Source organism: Dermacentor silvarum, chromosome 1, assembly GCF_013339745.2.
Source record: "Dermacentor silvarum isolate Dsil-2018 chromosome 1, BIME_Dsil_1.4, whole genome shotgun sequence".
NCBI lineage: Eukaryota > Metazoa > Arthropoda > Arachnida > Ixodida > Ixodidae > Dermacentor > Dermacentor silvarum.
The window spans coordinates 228,530,571-228,549,230 of record NC_051154.1 but is presented as its reverse complement, the minus strand read 5'-3'; the positions used below and the strand labels follow the sequence as shown (position 1 = coordinate 228,549,230).

General features: G+C 47.4%; 1 protein-coding gene across 3 annotated transcripts in view; it reads right to left on the bottom strand.

Annotated features, from left to right (window-relative positions):
• Window positions 1-2,790: 2,790 nt before the first annotated feature.
• The window catches only part of LOC119436868 (trithorax group protein osa-like), an 87,241-nt gene continuing 71,371 nt past the window's right edge, over window positions 2,791-18,660 (bottom strand). For 2 of the 3 annotated variants that reach the window (XM_049660055.1, XM_037703889.2), the window contains exons 6-9: window positions 12,991-13,173; window positions 12,003-12,125; window positions 5,751-6,068; window positions 2,791-4,093 (exon numbers count right to left, since the gene is read on the bottom strand). In XM_049660055.1, coding sequence (XP_049516012.1) covers window positions 4,071-4,093; window positions 5,751-6,068; window positions 12,003-12,125; window positions 12,991-13,173 — 647 coding nt within the window. In that variant the 3' untranslated portion in view covers window positions 2,791-4,070. The remainder of the gene's footprint in view (window positions 4,094-5,750; window positions 6,069-12,002; window positions 12,126-12,990; window positions 13,174-18,660) is intronic. The other variant, XM_049660056.1, reaches the window with a different exon arrangement.

The window sequence follows — 18,660 nt, the reverse complement described above, 5'->3', positions numbered from 1 at the left end:
CGTCGTCGTGGCCGGGCCACGCAGGGGTAGCCCGATTGTATAATGCTCAATTAAGGACAAAACTAAAGGAAAACATGGCAGCCAAAGCGCGTGTACGACAAACCAGGAAATGATCGACCGGCTCGATCCGAGCGCCTTATGGCTACGCGGGGGCCCTCCTTTTTCCCTCCACGCCCCCTTCCTCGAGATTTCGCTGCTGCGGGCTGCGCATGGCTTTCTTGTTCGGCGTTCGCGAGTTATTACGGAGCTACCGACATGGCTTACTGCAGCAGCAGCGACGGTTGTATACAAGCCCACCGGCTGCTCAGCAGGCGGAAAAAGAAAAGCTGAGGGCGCGTATGTGTACAGCTAAAGGTGTTGTGAGGGGCGCTTCGAGTCGTAATGAAAGCCAATACCGGAAGCGAAAAGCTCCTTCGCAGGCTTTTCAACTTGGGAATCCGAGGCTCGCGCGCGCGCCGTTTATTTCCGCATTGCCACGCGTAAAGGAGACAATATATATATATATATATATATATATATATATATAACATGCACAGGCACGCACACATGACAGTCCCAGATTCGGCGGCATGTATAACAAGAATCGGGACGCGTGTTGCCCGTCGTGTCGCGAAGAGCGCGCCTGAGAGTGAAAGATGGAAACAAGTGCTGCTGCCTGTGGGGGCAGGAGAGAGAAAAGTAAGGAGAATTATTAGGCAGAGAACCATGCCAGAAACGAACGGTCGGGGAAGACAAAAAGAACGAGGAAATGTCGCCGCGGGACGGCCCGCTTAGTAACTGGCTCGCAACTCTCATTCCGATTGTGTCCCGCTACCCCCCTCCGCCGGTAACCCGGCTGATAAGTTGCGCAATGACGACTTGCTTCCGCGACGCGTTGCTGCGGCAGCCGTATGTGCCCGCTCGCCGTGTGCCGTGCCTTCCCGCGAGGCCCCAAATCGAGGCCGGAGCGACGGCTGCTTCACGCTTATCTCTCGGCCGATTCGAAACGCATCGTTGCGTCACTGATAGGAGGAAGGAAGGAAGGAAGGAAGAGACCGTATGTTGGCCGGCGTGCAGTCAATGAAAAACTGGGCGAGACAGACAGCCGAACGTCTTTTGTCGACCGCGCCGAGAATTAATTAAAACATATCGAGAACATGAGTCTCCTCGGACTGGTTTGATTTGGCCACAGCAGCAATATAGGCCCGTTCCGCCAAGTCCTTCAGCCGGAACCACCATGTGCGTTCATTTCGGACGTGTTAGCTTTCGGTGGGCACTTTCTTTTCTTATATTAAAAAAAGAACAAGAAAAAAAGGAAAAGTGAAAGAAAAAAGAAAAATGGCTTCGGTACACAGGGTCTTTCATCGTAACAGCTTCATCTACTGCATATCTGGAGCTCTCGCTTTCCCCTCGTCCCTACAAGCGCGTTGAACCAACTTCTAGATTGCACACGGCCCGGGCACTCCTCGAATAAGTGACGTCACACAGGAGATACATATCATAATACATACAGGGAGCACGTCCGTAATCGCAGAAGCAACGCTTACTCTGTTCACGCTTTCACTACGACGTGCTCGGAACGTCGGTCATATGGCATCTTGCTCTGAAAGTTTTTGACAGTGACAGCAGCACCATAAGACATAGCCTAGCCAATGGTGGAAGCAAAATAGTAGGTCCACGTGGCATATTTGCCGAGACATTGTGGCGCAAGGCAAGGATCAAGAATGCCCTAGATCTGAAATATCGAAGTGCGCGTGCTATAACTGGACATTACCAAGCGTAAGCTCGGCGCGTAACACTCTAATCAGTGATGAGGCATGGGTACCTCTCTTTTCGTTTGGTGTTTCGTCGCATTTTCGTCGCATACCTAGCTGCCATTGTCGATGACTTTGGAGTGTCGGCCGAAACGTTCATTGAAAAGCGGCACATACCCAAGGCACTTGTGGCGCAGCCTGCTAAAGCACCGCGGGCTGCTGTCCTTGAGGAACCCTTGTCACGCGGGTTCGATTCCGCTCAGCATCGGACAAACTTAAGGAATCTTTTTCGTCATTGTATAGCGGCACATTCCCAGTGGCACCTACCTAGTTACCCAAACTGGCGTCAAAGACTTTCATTGAAGAGTGGCACACACTTACTGGCACATACCCAGAGACCCAAGTTGGCATCAAAGAGGTTCATTTGAGACACACACAGACCGAGTGACCCAAACCCAGTGCTCCGAGTCGGCGTCAAAGAGTTTCACCGAACAGCGGTGCCTACCCAGTCCCGCATCTACTGCGACCCATGTCGGCGTGAAAGGGGTTCGTTGAAGAGCGGTACTCAGTGACCCAAGTTGGTCGGTCGGTTTGTTTCGGACCCTGTTCCCTCGGCACAACAGCCCGATGCGCTACCCATTCGACTATGGACTGTTTCGTCGGGTCGGTGGGGAGCAGCCGCAAACTCGACACACTTGTGGCACCCGTTGTCGTCTGCAGCTGCTGGACTGTACGTGCTTCCTGCTTCAGTCTCGGCCAGCCATGAATAAGGGGCCGCGAATGCACAATGCAATTTGCACGTTAGAGTGGTTCTTAAGGAGAGGCGATGGGCCAATTGAGATAGGGAGCACAGGAATCGAGAAAGCGGGCGCGCAATACAGGTTCGTAAATTCCGTCAAGTTCTCTGAACGCGATCTTATCGGGATGTCTGAGCCCAGCATTCTTACTTGGCTCGATGGTGTTGGGTTCATATGTAAATGGAACCTAGAGTAAATTGTGACACTGCCGCCTGTAAACGACAAGGGCCAATTAGAAGAACACAGACTGATCACAGGTATCAAGGGCTTTTCATCCGTTTTATTCTCTAACATTGCGACGCGTGAAAGGCACTTGGATCAGAGAGCGCGAATGACAATATCGCGCACCATACGTGCGCCGGATTTGATAAACATGTTGACATATCATAAATGGCAAGTCGTAAAGACGTAGAAGGATATTGCCTTTTATTTTGTTCTATCTCTCCTGCGGCACCAAACACCTGCTATTAGCAAAACCTCCTCCGTAACTAGGGCTTTGCATTAGCGCGATTGCCCGTTCATATATGGGCACGAAAGTTGTCAGATAAGAGCTTGTTGATCCGCGCGGTCACTACATTTTTTTTGTACGGTAGACTTTTTGGCGAAGAACAAGGAGAATATCACTTTTTGTAAAAAAACGCGCAACCTGAGACTATTGTCACAGCGAGTACAATATTGCAGATACGGAGCTCCATGATGACTAGAGACTACAATGAGCACTTAATCTGGGTCCCGCACCCAGTTAAGAACAACATGTGTTACGATACGCCTCAGCTCAATGTAACCTTGGCAATACAGCGGGCAAAAAAAGTGCGATTTATTTCTGCAGGAACGAACGAAGAAAATACATACTTAGGCGGCTCACGAATGTCGCTATGCGATGTAGAAATAACACGGCAAATGGACTCCTTACGCTTAAGCACCCGTGGCCCTCAGCTTTTGCACCAATCGACATGTCGACGTATTCGAACGGGTACCGGAGAAAACAAGCGTCGACGCAAACAAACGTGTCGTGCTTCTCAACCGCAACTTTTTGTCTCAGCACAACTACATGTGGACGAAGCAACTCGATGCATGGTGCATGACGTCCATAGTTTACAAGGTCAAGGCTGTGGTGCCTAGCCTATACGTGTCTTTTACGACTATTCACCCTTTAAGCTGCGGTCTGCGTTTTTAAGATCTGATAGCAGTCTTTTTTGTTACATATACTGCAATGAGATGTTGAGGACATCTTCGCGAGTAAAAGTTAGCGCCCCGCTTCAAGCTGCGTCTCTCCTGTGTGCGTGTGCTGCAATTTCGAGCTGTGATTGAGAAGCACGGCCAATATTGAGACTCAGAGACGCGTGCTGCCTTAACAACGAAAGAACACATAACAAAAAAAAAAAAAACAAGAACTCAAGCCGCAACGTGACTTGGTACTGCAATCCTCATAGCGCGAGTGGAGAGCTCGAGCCAGCGTGGCAACAGTGCATTTTCGCCTCCTCCGTCCTGGCGTTGTCTTCGTCGCAAGGCGTGGTAGGCCCGCGTCCAGGACTGCTACCTAGAAGTCTGTGCCAGCCTCTCCTGCGGGAAACAAGTTATTCTAAAATGAGCAAATTACTGGGAGTGAAGCTTTGGTTTGCAACGGTACACTCAGCAGACAATAAAGTGTTGGCTACACCATTGTACGGGATTCACTGTTTATCCCATATTACGCTCGGTTTTAAAGGGCCCTTCGCCAGGATTGGGCATTGCAAACAGACAAGCGCGGCCCTCGTATTACTCGGTGGCGATCGTGTCTGCAAAATATCGATCGGCGGCAGGGCGCGAAAACAGTTCAAAATTTTAACAGAAGCCCACGCGCCCTTCCACTCGAGGGAGCCACGCGATTCACACATACAATTCCCACACGTACAATTGCTTTCACGTATGACGCACTTCCTGCAACGTCACCGATTATGGAACGTGACTTCGGTAGTCACCCAATGCAGGGCGCGCGATACTGCTACTAGAAGTGCAAAAAAGATAATAAGAAAAAGAAAAAAAAAAGGGGGGGGGGGCGGTGGAGCATGTGACTTGTAAACGTGACTCAGTTCCTCGGCTGCGATATGGGAGAATGCAGGGAAAGTATGTTGCTTGCGGACGCTAGTCGAGGTAATTGGAGAGAGCGTGAGTTTTGGCAGAGAAACACGCCTCCTGGCAGCATGGCAACGTAACATTTCAATTTCTCCTAACTCCTCCAATAATGAACCAATTAAAAAAAATTCTTGCGGTAAAATACAATCTAGACGGCACCTGAAACTTCCAGTATATAACCCAAATTTACAATGGAGCCTGATGAGGGGCCCTTTAAGCACTTCTCTTAGTCTTCGTGTGGAGTCAGTTTGCTAATATCGCGCCCAGTCGCAGTGAACATATACACCACAGTGGGTTAACGCACCAACATGGGAGTTATAAGAGACAAGAAGTTGGTCCCGTATAAAAGAGTTGCCAGAGGCCGCTTTAGTCTTGTAACGGACAACCGGTGTACGAAGCGTATGTTGTGAACATGCGAAAGGTTTACTGTGAGCAAGAGAACGTAGGCCGGTATGGTTAAGCTTTCAACTGCATTGTAAAAAAAAAAAAGCTGCATTATAAAGAATGAATTCCTTGGGGAGCCTCTGGAGGATGGAGAGTTTTTGAAACAATATCGCGGCAAAATGCTGTGAAAAGTGGCTTAGCTTATGGCGACCGCCTGAAAGCAAAGCAGGCTTAAGAGACTAGTCTCGAAAACAAATAACCAAGGAAAGTTCCGTATTTCCCGAAGTATACTTTACATCGCGCGTCTTGTCTGCAGGGGGATAATATGGGTTGAATATCAAAAGTTTATTATTAGACTCTCCACGCTAACTGTATAGCTCGCAGGAACGACATTACACTAAATTGTCCGCTACCATTATACAGTCGGTTTCATTATGTAATTTAGCAAAAAAAAAAGTTGCAAGTGCAATTTGGCCTTGTTTTGTTTTCAACCATGCGTATGATCCTTAAAAGAAGCGACATCGCGCGTAGTTTGCATGTAAAGATAATTAAACTACTATAGTCCGCGGACTATAGCCCCGTAAGATACGGTATTTCAGTACCCTAGCAAGGATATCAGGGTTCTCTACAAACGTGGCGAGCTGCCTTATCACATCGCCTTCCCCGTCACTCGGAGGCTGAAAGTGATGTGCGAAGAAGAGAGTGCCCCTGGGGGCCTCACCGCTGTTCTCTCCCGTCATGGCCTGCAGCATCCTGAAGGACCTGGAAGGGATGCTCCCGCCGGTGTACTTGCGCGGGTCTGGCTCGGCCTCTTGCTGCGAAGCCGGCACGCTAGGGTGGGGGAACACCTTCTCGGGAACATGCACCAGTCCGCCCTGTCCCTGCGGGCCACAGTAGCCGCCTTCTTCGGGCCCTCCCAACTGGATGGTCATCTGAGTTGTCTTGCGGGGTTTTGGCCCCGCTTGTTGTTGCTGCTGATGCTGCTGCTGCTGCTGTTGTTGCTGACGTTTCTGGTCGAAAACGGAAGGCGCTACGGAACCTGCGTGGAACCACATAACAGCCGAAGGACAACTGTGAACGATGAGTTTAGAACACGGAGCAGTGTGGAGCAAATTGGAAACCCGACTGCTTCATAACTGAAACCACCACGTGTCTCTGCCAGTGGTACCTTGGGCTTTGTAAATTATGACACCTCACCTCAGGTGTGCGCCGGTTGGCCCACGAAACCGAGTACAGAGTTAAAATAAAGATCTTCTGGCACGCGCACTTTCATTCAGAGTTACTTCAACGTCGCGTGATTGTTCGTCAGCTCTGAGCGCTGAATCTGACGTAACTAAACACTGAAAACCTTGCCTAAAGTGAAACTCAGAAACACCGTGTAGGGCGAAAATAGAGGCAACACTATTCCACTCCAGCTTTATTTCGAATCTTTCCATATATGGGAAGCTGGGAGCGGGACAGAAAAGCCAACAACAACGTTGGCTAGAAGAGCACCACGTACGCTTTCAAAGTCATTCATCAGGGGTAGCTGCTCTCAAGTACACATAATATTGAAATGAAGTATTAGAATTGAATTCTGTGGTTTTACGTGCCGAAGCCATGACCTGATTATGAGGCACGCCCTAATGGGGGACTCCGGATCAAATTTGGTCACCTGCATCAGGTTCTTTAACGTGCACCAAAATCGAAGTACACGAGCGTTCTTGCATTTCGCCCCCACCGAAATGTAGCCGCCGCAGCCGGGATCGAACCCGTGACCTCAAGCTCAGCAGTGGTCAGGGAATTACTCGCACTGACTATGTAGCGGGCATTGTGCTAATTAGACCGCCGACGAAGAAGGGAGTTCGGAGGCGCTTTAACGAGAGGGTAAAATAACATAATTTGAATATGCACAACAACAAAGCGGGACGCGTTTTTTTAGCAGAGAACTGTAAGCGATCCGGGTGTGTGCCTGTCCACCAGAACACCCAGGTTTGAAAGAAGGGCGAAATGGTCGAAGCCTTTTTCTATCAATAAAGCGGGAGATAGTTGCACCAGCAAGCCATCTATTTTACTCAGTGACGCTGAGATCGAGTATGTCGAATAGTTAATTTAGGTCGTTTCTCTTTTCCCGTGTAATTTGTTTGGTAGTGTATCACATTCATCAGTTTACACGTACGTGTGGTGCTGTCTTGAATTTGTTCTCATTTCTTGTCATTTATGGCTTTTGTTTTTTGTTGATGATTTGTGGTTTTCGCGTTTGCAGTGTTTGCGCGCACACGGCTGTTGTTGCGTGGAATGATTGCCTGTGGGGTATAGCTACAATTTTCGGGTGATCCAGTGAGGTATATTGTGTGCGGAAATGTGATATGGCTCGGTGCATGCATATAAAGGCGTGGTTGACTGCAATACAATTCAGTTGTAAGTCAGCACTCATCTTGCATGCTACTAGTTCTCTGCCCCTGTCTATCTTGCACTGCGTTCTCCCCAGTTAACTATGAAGCTACTTGCCCAAATCAAAGTCCTAAGCACTGAGGTTCTGTAACCACCCGGCACCTAGGGGGAAGCACGCTTGTACCTATTTTACCTGCCAGTTCCCGTCGGCCACTCTGTGTGCTGCATTATCTGTCCTTAATACTTGAAGATAATCACCGCTCAACTTTCGCTTCTCTTTGCTCGGAAGACTATAAACGCTTCGTTCGTTGCTTTAGAAACTCGGCGAGTGAGTCTTGCAGAGTATTTTTTTTTCTTCTGTTGGTTCTCCGCAATGTGGTAATGGCAATACAAGTATTGTTGCGACATTGTCGCGTGTACTTTTTAAATAAGAATAAAATTCACCTCCCAATGCCAGCTACAAAATATACAGAAAAGAGGAGATAAACGTAAGTAGCGAAGTACATGTGTTAATTTACAATAACGTCAAGTATCTAGTTGAACAATATAAAAACGAAGGCAGTTGTTTATTAATGACTTCATTTCGCGAAACTTCAGAAATGGTGGCACGGCAGTAAAATAAAAGACGAAAAAATAAAAGAGGAAGAAACCATAAGTAAGCTTTTGACGGAGTCCTCAAATAATGAAAGTGCCGCCTGCACTTGCCTGGGAATTGCACCAGCAGTTGTGTCACAGAGAATCAAAGATTGGAAACTCCCAGCGCAGCGCTGTATAATCAAAGAGGAATTTTCTTCTCGCCGATTCGAGACAACAGAACTCATAAGTATACCGCTTCAACTCCGAGGCTACAAATGAATTCTGCGCGCGCTCCGCGTTGTTGCGTTTCTGCTTTCTTTCTTTCATGTTGCTGCAATTTTCGATCTAGTGAGAGGTGTATTGAGAAAAAGGGAGAACCTGCGTTGTCGGGACCGAAGCGTCTCGGCACAAGAACGAATAAATTGCAAATCAGTTATGCGGAAGCCCGGATGGGTGGACGAATTTTTCTTCAAGTGCGAAGCTTTATTTTCTCAAATAAATAAATCCGGGTATGGGCTTCCTTTGAAGCTTCGGCTATCTGACAGGTGAATGATAAATTTTCCCTTTCAAGAAATAAAGAATAAGTGAAACGGAGTTCTACACTACGTAGATATATATACGAAGCTTTTTTTTTTTCGTTCTAATTGATTGGCGCCGTTAGTTTCATGGCGCGTGACATGAACGACAAAGCAATAGATACTATAGCACCAACAATCGTGATAGCATAGGACACAATTACGCCGGCACGCTTAACTCTAAATATACCACGTAATTGCTCCGAATAACAAAAAGCACATTGCGCGGTTTATATGGCGAGCACTCTCAAAGAGTACATAAATGTCGTCTGTCAAAATTGACGCGAAATTTAAGCACTACTTCATGAGACACTTTTTCTCTTCATTCGAAAAAAAATTAGGGGCGAAGGCAGTATATATAATATAAGGTCGTGAATTGACCCTTTTGTTTGTTCACATTATCGGCAATGAACAAAACGCAACAACGTCAACGCGCCGCTTTCGGTGCGTTCGCGGTACCGCGTGATAATGTGATACGAAACTTTTGAATCACGAACTGCTCTATAGGTCAGAGGTATACATGAGGGCACATGTATACGTACTATTCGCATTTCCCCCTTCACCGCCCGAAGTATGCGTGTCTCTGAGCGGCACTGTATGTTCCCACTACGTGCTTTGCAATTAGACGGGCCCGAAAACAGCTCCGTGCGCCACACGTAACAAACGTATACCTCACCTAAAGCTCGCTATGAAAGAACTGTTTCGAATTACATTTACTGTATATACTGCATATACTGTATCAATAGACCGCGCGCTCGCGTGTTCCCGTCGTTCCGAACTTGACAGCCTTCGCAATTGTTTGCAACCGCGCCGCATAGCGCGCGAACTTAATTACACAGCAGCGTCGTATGACAGCAATCAGCTTCCTGAGCCGAGGTATCGGAAGCGCATGTTCGGTTAGAAAAATACTGAATCGGTGGGCTAGCGCCACGTCCGCTACAGTGGTGCACTAACAAGTAGCGGATGTATTGTATAGTCGACGCAGCGGCTTGAATGGCTGTCTATAGCACCACAGGTGGGCCAGCGCAATTGGCCTCAAAGCCACACACATGAAAAAAAAAAAAAACCCTCATCGGCTATTGACTTCCACAGCAGGGTTTTGCTGAGCATATAATATTTAGACCCTGTATAGGCGAACCTCTGCCGCACTCCCGTTGGTATATATGCAAAGTTGCGCTACATGTGCGACAGAGAGTGTCGGGGGCTGCGCGATGCGGAAACGAACGAGAGGCGAAGATAAAACGGCATTATTTCTGCCGGCCGAATCAACGGCGAGGCCCTCGCCACTCAGGCGTAAAAATGGCACGGGGCAAATTACATAAACGCAAACTAAGAAATTTGAATAAGAAGACAGACAAAAGGGTCTCGGGTGACCGACATAAACGGCCGGCTCACACGCGGGACGGAGCCGCGAAGCGGCGGTCAGGCGCGAATAGCCTTCCCGATCAAACTTCGGGACAGCTGGCCTTTTCTTAGCTTTCTTTTTGTTTTCCCTTCTTAGCGTGAGGGCTCTCAGACAGTCGGAAGAGAGCGGCGCCGCCGCCGCCGCCGCCTGTGATGGGCGCCGTCCTTAGCCCCAATTCGCCGCATAGGTCCGACGTGTGTGCCGAAAGACACCTACTTGGGAACGCGAAGCAAATAAAGAAATGAGTTTTTGTGTGAGCGGGCCTTTTTGCACGGCCAGAACAAAGGACCCTCGGAGACTGTTTCCACGCGGAGAATACAGAACGCGGAAAAGCGCGTGTGCAAACAAGCGCACACGCGAATAAGGGAGCGCTAAAAGGCAAACACATGCGGGCGGGCGGGCAAAGCGGCTGTAACCCCCTCCTCCTACCCCTCCTCCCCCCCCCCCCCCAAAAAAAAAAAAGAAGGCGGAGGGAGGTGGTACGTCGCACAACTAAGGAATGTGTGGATACACAGAGGACACAGTTTCCTTGTTTAAAAATGACGGAGTTTCTTAGATTTCTCCAGTTAAAGTTTTACATCGAGAAACTATCACGACCATGCAGCGAATGCATTTGGCTCCTCGTGACTTTTGGTTGAGTGTATTCTTTCGACGAATTAACATCCCGGATAGCGTTGGCAGTGTGTCCTGCCGTTAATAATTTTATCCTCCAACTCCAGTGTTACGAATACGATTCATAGGTGAGTTCGTGTGCGTCGTTCCGCAGATCTACACTTACAGCTCGACGTTATCCACGAAGGGGCTAAATTACATACCATAAACTCAGTTTATCCTGAGAATAGCTCGCTTTTTGTTTCTCAAATAGAAAAAAAATGCATACCGTGCGCTTGTACTCAGGAAAAATAAATATTAAAGCTTCTTAGAAGCGAACTAGAATTCGGTGGGGCCCCAGCCTGGCATTCACAAAACGCCTCACAGATAGCTGCAATTAAACACTGCTCGGAACTTTGGCCACCGTTGTGCGTTTATCCTCAAGCAATGAATGTGTCCTCTCGATATTACCGTCGTAAAAATGTCGCGTAAAACACGTTGGTTGCTACGTAACATTTTATCAAGTATTCCTCGCGCACTGCATTGCAACGCCAACGTAATGCGCGGTATACTTTGGGAAAGAGCATGTCGAAAATCTGAACCTGTGTAATCTAAGGATCCCTTTCCGACTTTCCCGTGATTCTATTGCTTTCTTATCAGCCACTGCTCACGACCGGCAAATTCTGGAGATAACATATAAGCGAAAACATATGACTAGAAGCGAGAACGAATAGCATTGGAACAGAATAATCATATTTTCCCGCCCGTGGCGCGTCTCTGAGGGACCCTGGATGTATATGCCTTCTGAACTGACTGGCTCCACTTGCGCATTCAGAATACTTGCGCTTCAATCACTCATTAAAAAAAATTAAAGGAGAGCTTTTGCCCATTAGGTGTCTATAGGTATACGCCACACAAGCTTCTTGAATGGCGTATGCCGCTTCCAATATATCTTGTCAAAAATGATCTCACTTTAGCACAAATTAAAAAAAAAGAACGGCGGAGAATAACGCAGGGGTGCGTGTTTGATAATCTCTGCTTCAACATGGGTGAAGAAAAATAAAACTATATCGTTCACCTAGAGGTCAAACAGGTGGCATGCCGTTAACCGCATATTCGTACATACGCGCCGGCAGTCTACACCACACAATGCATCCTGTAGAGCGGGCGCAATTGTTCGCAAACGACCGCTAATCCGCCGCCGCCGGGCAGCGAAATTACGTGTACAGCGGTTACCCTCGCCTAGACTCTTTGTCCCTTGGTTCGTTCGGAGTCTCGCCAGCATCGTTCCACCGGCAAACGAATTCTTACAGAGAATTCGTTCGCTGGCCGCGTAATGCGGACGAGAGTCGGTATGAGCAAAGAAAAGAAGATGGCCACGGGGCCACCGAAACGTCATTAGCCCACGTCCTGAGCGCGTACGCGTAATATGCTCGCCGAGACGTGCACTCACCGTCGTCGCCGGTCATCTCCTGAAGCATCTTGAAGGAGCGTGAGGGGATGTTGCCTCCGCGGTAGCGCGGGTTGATGGTCGTGTCGTCCAGTTCCTCCGGGTGGTTGCAGTACTCGCGGATGTCTGCGCGCAGCAGGGTCACACCAATACTTAAGGCCGGAAGGACGGGGAGATTCGCAACGCGTGGAAAACACAACGTGCGTGCCGTCAGCGTGACAGCGCACGGCGGTGCCGGCGCGAATTAGTTGGATGTAAAAGTCGCCCGGTTCATGTGCCCCGTTATCTTTTACACCGCATGCATGGCTTCCACAGCGAAACATTTGCACGGATCCCGTTATTTCTGTCTAGAGAGACGGAACACTGCGCTGCCGAATGAATAGTCATATACTCGAGAGCAGATTTAGGCTTTCAGGGGTGTAGTGCTAGAGCTCAAGGAAGGCCGCACGAATCTTCGAATCACATATTAATGAGCGCCACATCTCGAATCTCGAGAATTCTGTGAGATCACGCTTTCTTTTCTCTAAGTCACAAGGCTATATAGCTCTCTAGACAGCCGTGAAGGAGACGGTGCGTCAAAGTCAAACCGCGTATCCTATACGCGCCGTCACTCTCGTTAGAGTTGCCTGACTATATATATAGATTGACATGTGGGAGTTCTACATCTTGCCGCGGTCACCGGGGTGCCACATATTGTAAGGAAACCCGGGGCCGGACAAAGTGGTGAAGTAACGTAGTCCATTGCCGCTCGCAAAGCGCAACAACTGGTATGTTGATTAGCAAATTACCATGTCAAGCCCGCTGGTGCATAGCTGCCAATATTTGTGGCGCAATAAGTAAGTGGAAGGAAAAACAAACGGGGCAGAAATATGGCGCTATTTCTGTGCCGTTTGTTCTTTCTACTTACCTTCTGCACGACAAACATTGATAGCGTGTATGTGCATGTTTACGACAACGGAAAGTTACGCGAAAAAGCCAAGTATAGCCTCACCTGGGGGTGGTTCCTGCTGTGGCGCCGGGTAGTAGTACTGCTGCTGTTGCTGCTGCTGCTGGTAGGACTGGTCATCGGCGCCGGTCATCTTCTGGAGCGCCTGGAAGGAACGCGACGGGATCTGGTCCCTTCGCAGGCCGCTGAACCGCATCTCATCCTCCTCCCGAGGCTTGGGCGGCGCTGCTGCGATTACAAGAGATGCAAAAGTGAGCGCCAATTAGGTCGAAGAACAAGAGCCAGAATGACAGCTCACGTATGGCTAGTGAAGGGTGAAGTATAGTGAACGAGTGAAGGGAAATCTGAGCTGATATAGGGAGCGAATAGCAGGACAATATAATGAGAAAGCATATGAGCCGAAAGGCACTTATGAGAGCCAATTTTTTCGGCTGCTGTCGATTAAGCAGCAACTCCCGTTGATTAAACAGTGTGACGAATAAGTCACACAAAGCGAAAGACAAACGAATCATCAAACAGAAGATGAAGCAGCCCAAAAAAATGTATGGCGACAGTGAGCGCGTGACAAGTGAACAACTTAGTCATTTCTTCCAGTGTCAGGAGACATTTAGACATCACTACGAGACGTCTATCAACGTGCTAGTGAGTTTATCGTGAAAAAAAGTGAATGGAATGCGCCTCATCACAGCGATGTGATGTTTTGTTTCCGTACGTCAAGTGATGAACATGGCGAAGCTCTAGCACCATTTTACTAATAAATAATGCACTAGAGACCTGCAATCTTCCTCTTATTACACCTACGTCAATACTCGCCGTCGCGAACCTTTGGTTAAGAAACAAGTCGTCATCAAGCACGTTCACTAAAAAAAAAAAAAAAGAACGTGCAGCCGCTGTTTGCCTTCATTAACCAGACATAACTGGTGCATTGTGCAAACATGACATGAATGTGCTCATGTTCTTTTTCTACCCGAGTAAAGAAGCATTACGCTTTAAAAGAACTAACACAAATAGCCAAAAACATTCGCGTCCTCTGCATATCACATCCACCAATGTGGCATATGTTGGGGAAATCTTCGTGCGTAGTTGGTAACCAATACACGTGGGTTGTGGTAGCTAGCCTTTGCCCTTATTTTGCAAGTCTGTGATCAAGGCGAGCGTTGCATATGAACGATACACGCACACTTCTTGCACATGTTGTTTGGATGATTACTGCCGCATTGCATAACATGCGAGGTGTCTGTATAATATGTAATCTTGTTCTGCGTTGGTACTCCGGGAGATTTATCATTTTTGTTAATTTATTATCATTTTAAGTGGGTCGTTTAGATATAGCTTCATAAGTGTGGGAGTGGTGTGCCCCCCCCCCTCTTTTTTAAAATTTGGGCGAGGTAGTTACATTTTCACCCAAGCTCGGGCAACCACTCCCCGCCTAAACTGTCAAGAATTTGCACATCGAAGTATAGAAACCACCAGTGAGGTGGGTGATAGGGGGAAGTAGAGAAAAAAAATGGCGATCTCGTGGAATGAGACGTAACCTACAAAATAAGATTTTTTTTCAACATTAGACAGTAGGCTTATGCTGAATTATCTAGGCAGAACTAGGAGAATTAATACAACGCGCCGCACATACTAGAAAGACGACAGATGCAAAACGCGCAACTCAAGAACAAAAACAAAAAGAAAAAAAAAGTAAATGGCAAATATGCCATTGACACGGTGAACACAGTGAGGGAAACTTTATGGCAGTAGGCCCCTCACCATATCGCCGCATCGATCATGAATGATCAGTATTAGGATAAAATCGCCTTGCAGTCGATAACTGGTAAGTGTCTCCATATAATATACTATAGACAATTTTACGCTGCTTTTCATTTTATACTGGTTCAGAAGCACGCGGCACGTTCAATTCGCAGGCCAGCGCCTTATCGTGTTTGCTATGCAGCAAACGTATACTTGTCCTATACGCGTTTGGCCTTCGTGGCGGTGGCGAAATCCTGGCCGTTCCGACCGTTGCCGCAGGTCGGCAAAAGTATTTTTCATTCTGCTGCCGTATAGAGTAGTTCGTGAAGCCAAATGAGCGCCAAACGTGACTCCACGGTGACGTGATAAATGTCAAAGCCAGCATGCCGTATTCTACTTAGCATGCGCACTGGGTGTAATCATGCGATAAATTTGCGATAAACCGGAAAGGCATGACAAAATGAAGCCAATAAGCAATATGCGCGCGTAAATGTTTCGCGGCAAGAGGAAGTGTAATACGCATGGTAAGAAATGGTGAAGAAAATAACTTTAGTCCACCACTTTCTGTTTTCAGAGAAACAACCGGAAAAAAAAAGGAACATGAAGAAGAGACAATCACAAAGATAAACGGGACAAACACTGTATTAGCAATATATTACGTCATGTTGCCCTATATATATATATATATATATATATATATATATATATATATATATATATGTCACAGTCACAGTAATGTTTAGTTGCATTCAAAATCACCAAGCACAAGTAACTTTTGCACTGTGGCCACTTTGGCAACACACTGTAAGAATACACTGTCAAAGAGTACACACGCTCAACCACGCCCATGTATAGGCTATACCGCAGATAAGCAGCAACTATAAATGCCCTTCAGGCATTCGATTATGCACAATGCGTGTCGGAGAAATAATAGGAGCGGTGCCGACCTTCGCCGCGCGAATCGCTTTTAAAGACCCACGCCCATATCACGCATCACGACCACAACACAGCGCCGTTTCGCAAAGCAGGCTCGAATGAATGTATAACGACGGTAGCGGAGATTTTGCACGTACGAAGTAGTGCCCCAATAACGCACGCGTGCGCGACCTTTTGCTCGTTTGTTTGTTTGTTTTCTTTCTTTGTCTTTGCTCACGCATGCGCACAGTGGCAGGCACTAAGGTTTTGAGATGCGTTATCTGTACCTTGTAATCTGCGCCCGTATACGTCACGACAAAAGTACTGCGTACTCTTTAAAGGGTGCGCTAAACGACGAAGGTCTGCGAAATTCTGCCACACGGGTGTGAAGAACTATTGGGCTGGTATCAATCTAAAGTGCAGCGAACTGCTCTCTATTTCGCGGCATTCGGTGTATACATTGCAGCCGTCTTTGAACCAGTGTTGCCGAGCTACAGGAGAACGTCTATAGTGCGTTACGAGAGCACCTGCGCCTAGATTAAGTAAAAAATAGTAGCAAGATTAACAAAGCGGAAACCCATAAGTCCTGTGCGTGTATCTCACGGGAAACAGACATCGACAGCTGAAGGTCCGTAATGCATTGACGTTCAGACCTGCTCGAGACACGCGCGGCGGTTGTGCGGAATCGCAACGCCCTCGCCGTCCAGCGACACACGCAGCCAGTGTGCGTTGTGCGACGCGGAGGGATAGCTCACGCGTTAGGGTCTCACGCCCTTTTCGTCGCATGGGAGTTACTCTACGTATAAGACTTAAGTCACGTGCGTTTACTAAAGACCAGATGTAGCACACAACCCTTGAGCATTCGATCGAATGGTTCTGGGGTGATTAAGCGTTAGTGACGCTCAAGACGTGCATGCGAAGCGAACAGTGGCGGTGCTCCAGCAGGAACTTTACGGCATGTTTTAATGGACGACTGTCTACCGATAATAAAAACAGCGGACTCGAGAGAGGATAGTTTTCGCCGGACAAGGTTCGTAATATGGAATTGACGTACATCAAAATTTGCGTAACAATCTCCAATATAGCCGCAATAATTAATACAATTCACTAATTAACTCTGATTATTCACTTTAACGCGCCTATCGTAACTGTGCGATTGAAACTGGTCGGAGCTCAAGACGTGCGCGCTAACTATATTGGAATATTGGAATATAACTATATTGGAAGAAAGCGCCACTTTCGAGGTCCGTCCTCAAACTTGCGGGGTAATTAATTGGCGTTGTACTTAGCTTTCCAGAAACGCTTCCGCCTTTAGTCACTGCGAGATAAAATTGTGTAGAGCTCCTCCGCATCATTCATGGCATACTTTGGGGGACCATGTCTCGAAACTGGTGGTACGTATTCTGGTGATTCCTGCTCATTGGACATTCCTTGAGAAGTGACAAAGCTCCAATTCTTCGGCAGTTGCAACCTGAATCACGAATTATTTATCAAGTAGATACTCAGTGAAACCACTTCATTACTGATCTAATTGTACAAAATCTTATGTCGGCTACTGCTACAATTATGGGCGAGCAAAAATCACCATTGTGTCTCGGATTCCCTATTTTCAATCTTTAGAAACAGCCGTCGCCGAGACGCCTGGTATATATGCCAGTGTGAACATATAATTTAAATGTATTGTGGTGTGGCTGACGATTAAATTCTGTGCTATCTTAAGAAAGCCTTTGCAACACGTTACGACAGGCATCGATGACTACGGACATACCGAAGCCTTTTGAGAGGGAATAATGGTTACCGCTGTAAAATTACGGCGAACCAGAACGCAAGACAGGAAGAAAACGGGATAGTTTTATCCAAGATTGCTGGTAGGATTATAGGATTGCTGGTACGCAGCACAAATAGTCGGTACGCGGAACGAGGCCATAATCGCACTGGTAGCTCTCGTTGTCGAACCAATTTTACTATTGTTTTCGACTTTCAGTTACTGGCAATATTTACAAACCACTTCATTAGCAACGTAAACATCTAAATATGGGCATTTAAATATATGTCTATACTCACACAGGGAACTCTGAAACGGGCACCGTTGAGCGTATATTTAGTACAATATTGTATGCGCTCACTTACAGGCCACGCTTGGCGCCACGCACGCTATCGGTACGCAACTACACATACGCCGCTATCGCTCTTAAAAAAAAAACTAACTAAATAAATGAGAAAAAAAATGATTGCCATTCAACTCACATCATCATTGAGCAGGGCAATTCAACGCAGTGAGCGATTATGAAACTGCTGCAATTAAAGCCAGGTCATTCCGTGCTATATATGAAAGCAGAATGAACTGCCTCGCTCTGCAGCAACAATGAAAAGCCCGTGCATTATGCTCGCTCGAGCGAAAGTGGACTAACGATTACTTCATTACACTGTCTCGTAATATGAAGCGAGGAAATATTAATAATTCCCGCTTGGTGCTTAGCAATATTCATCTCGCCAGATTTGTAACCGTTCTTGGCACACTCATCCTCGTAGCTGCAAGTATAGCTTTTCAATGGAGTCACGGGTGACACCATGCACTGCACCAACAAACACTGCGGTAGGCGTTTTGGCGTCCTGCTGCCGAGGACGAGACCGCTGAGCTTTCCTTCCCTTAATCACGGCGGTCGCATTTCGGTGCGACCGAAGAATGCGCGAGCGCTCGTGTGCAAATAACCCCGGGCTACCGCACTTAATCCGCCGTCCTTTCTGCATCATCCCTCATGAGTCATAGCCCCTTGGTGCAAGTCTGGGACGGGAATATAACTGAACGAACATAGAGTAGTAGATTCGTGGGCGAAACAAAGACACACTCGCGTATTCTTCTCATACTTTCGATTTGCATATGCGCTTCACCTGCCAACGCTATTTCTCGAGCTGCTATGTTAAGGAAAAGTATCCAATACACCATGACACACCAGTAACAAGATTGCCAACGTTATTGCTCGAGCTGCTACGTTAAGGAAAAGCATCATGACACACCAGTTACACGAAGAGCGGCGTCACATAATACACCAGTATGCG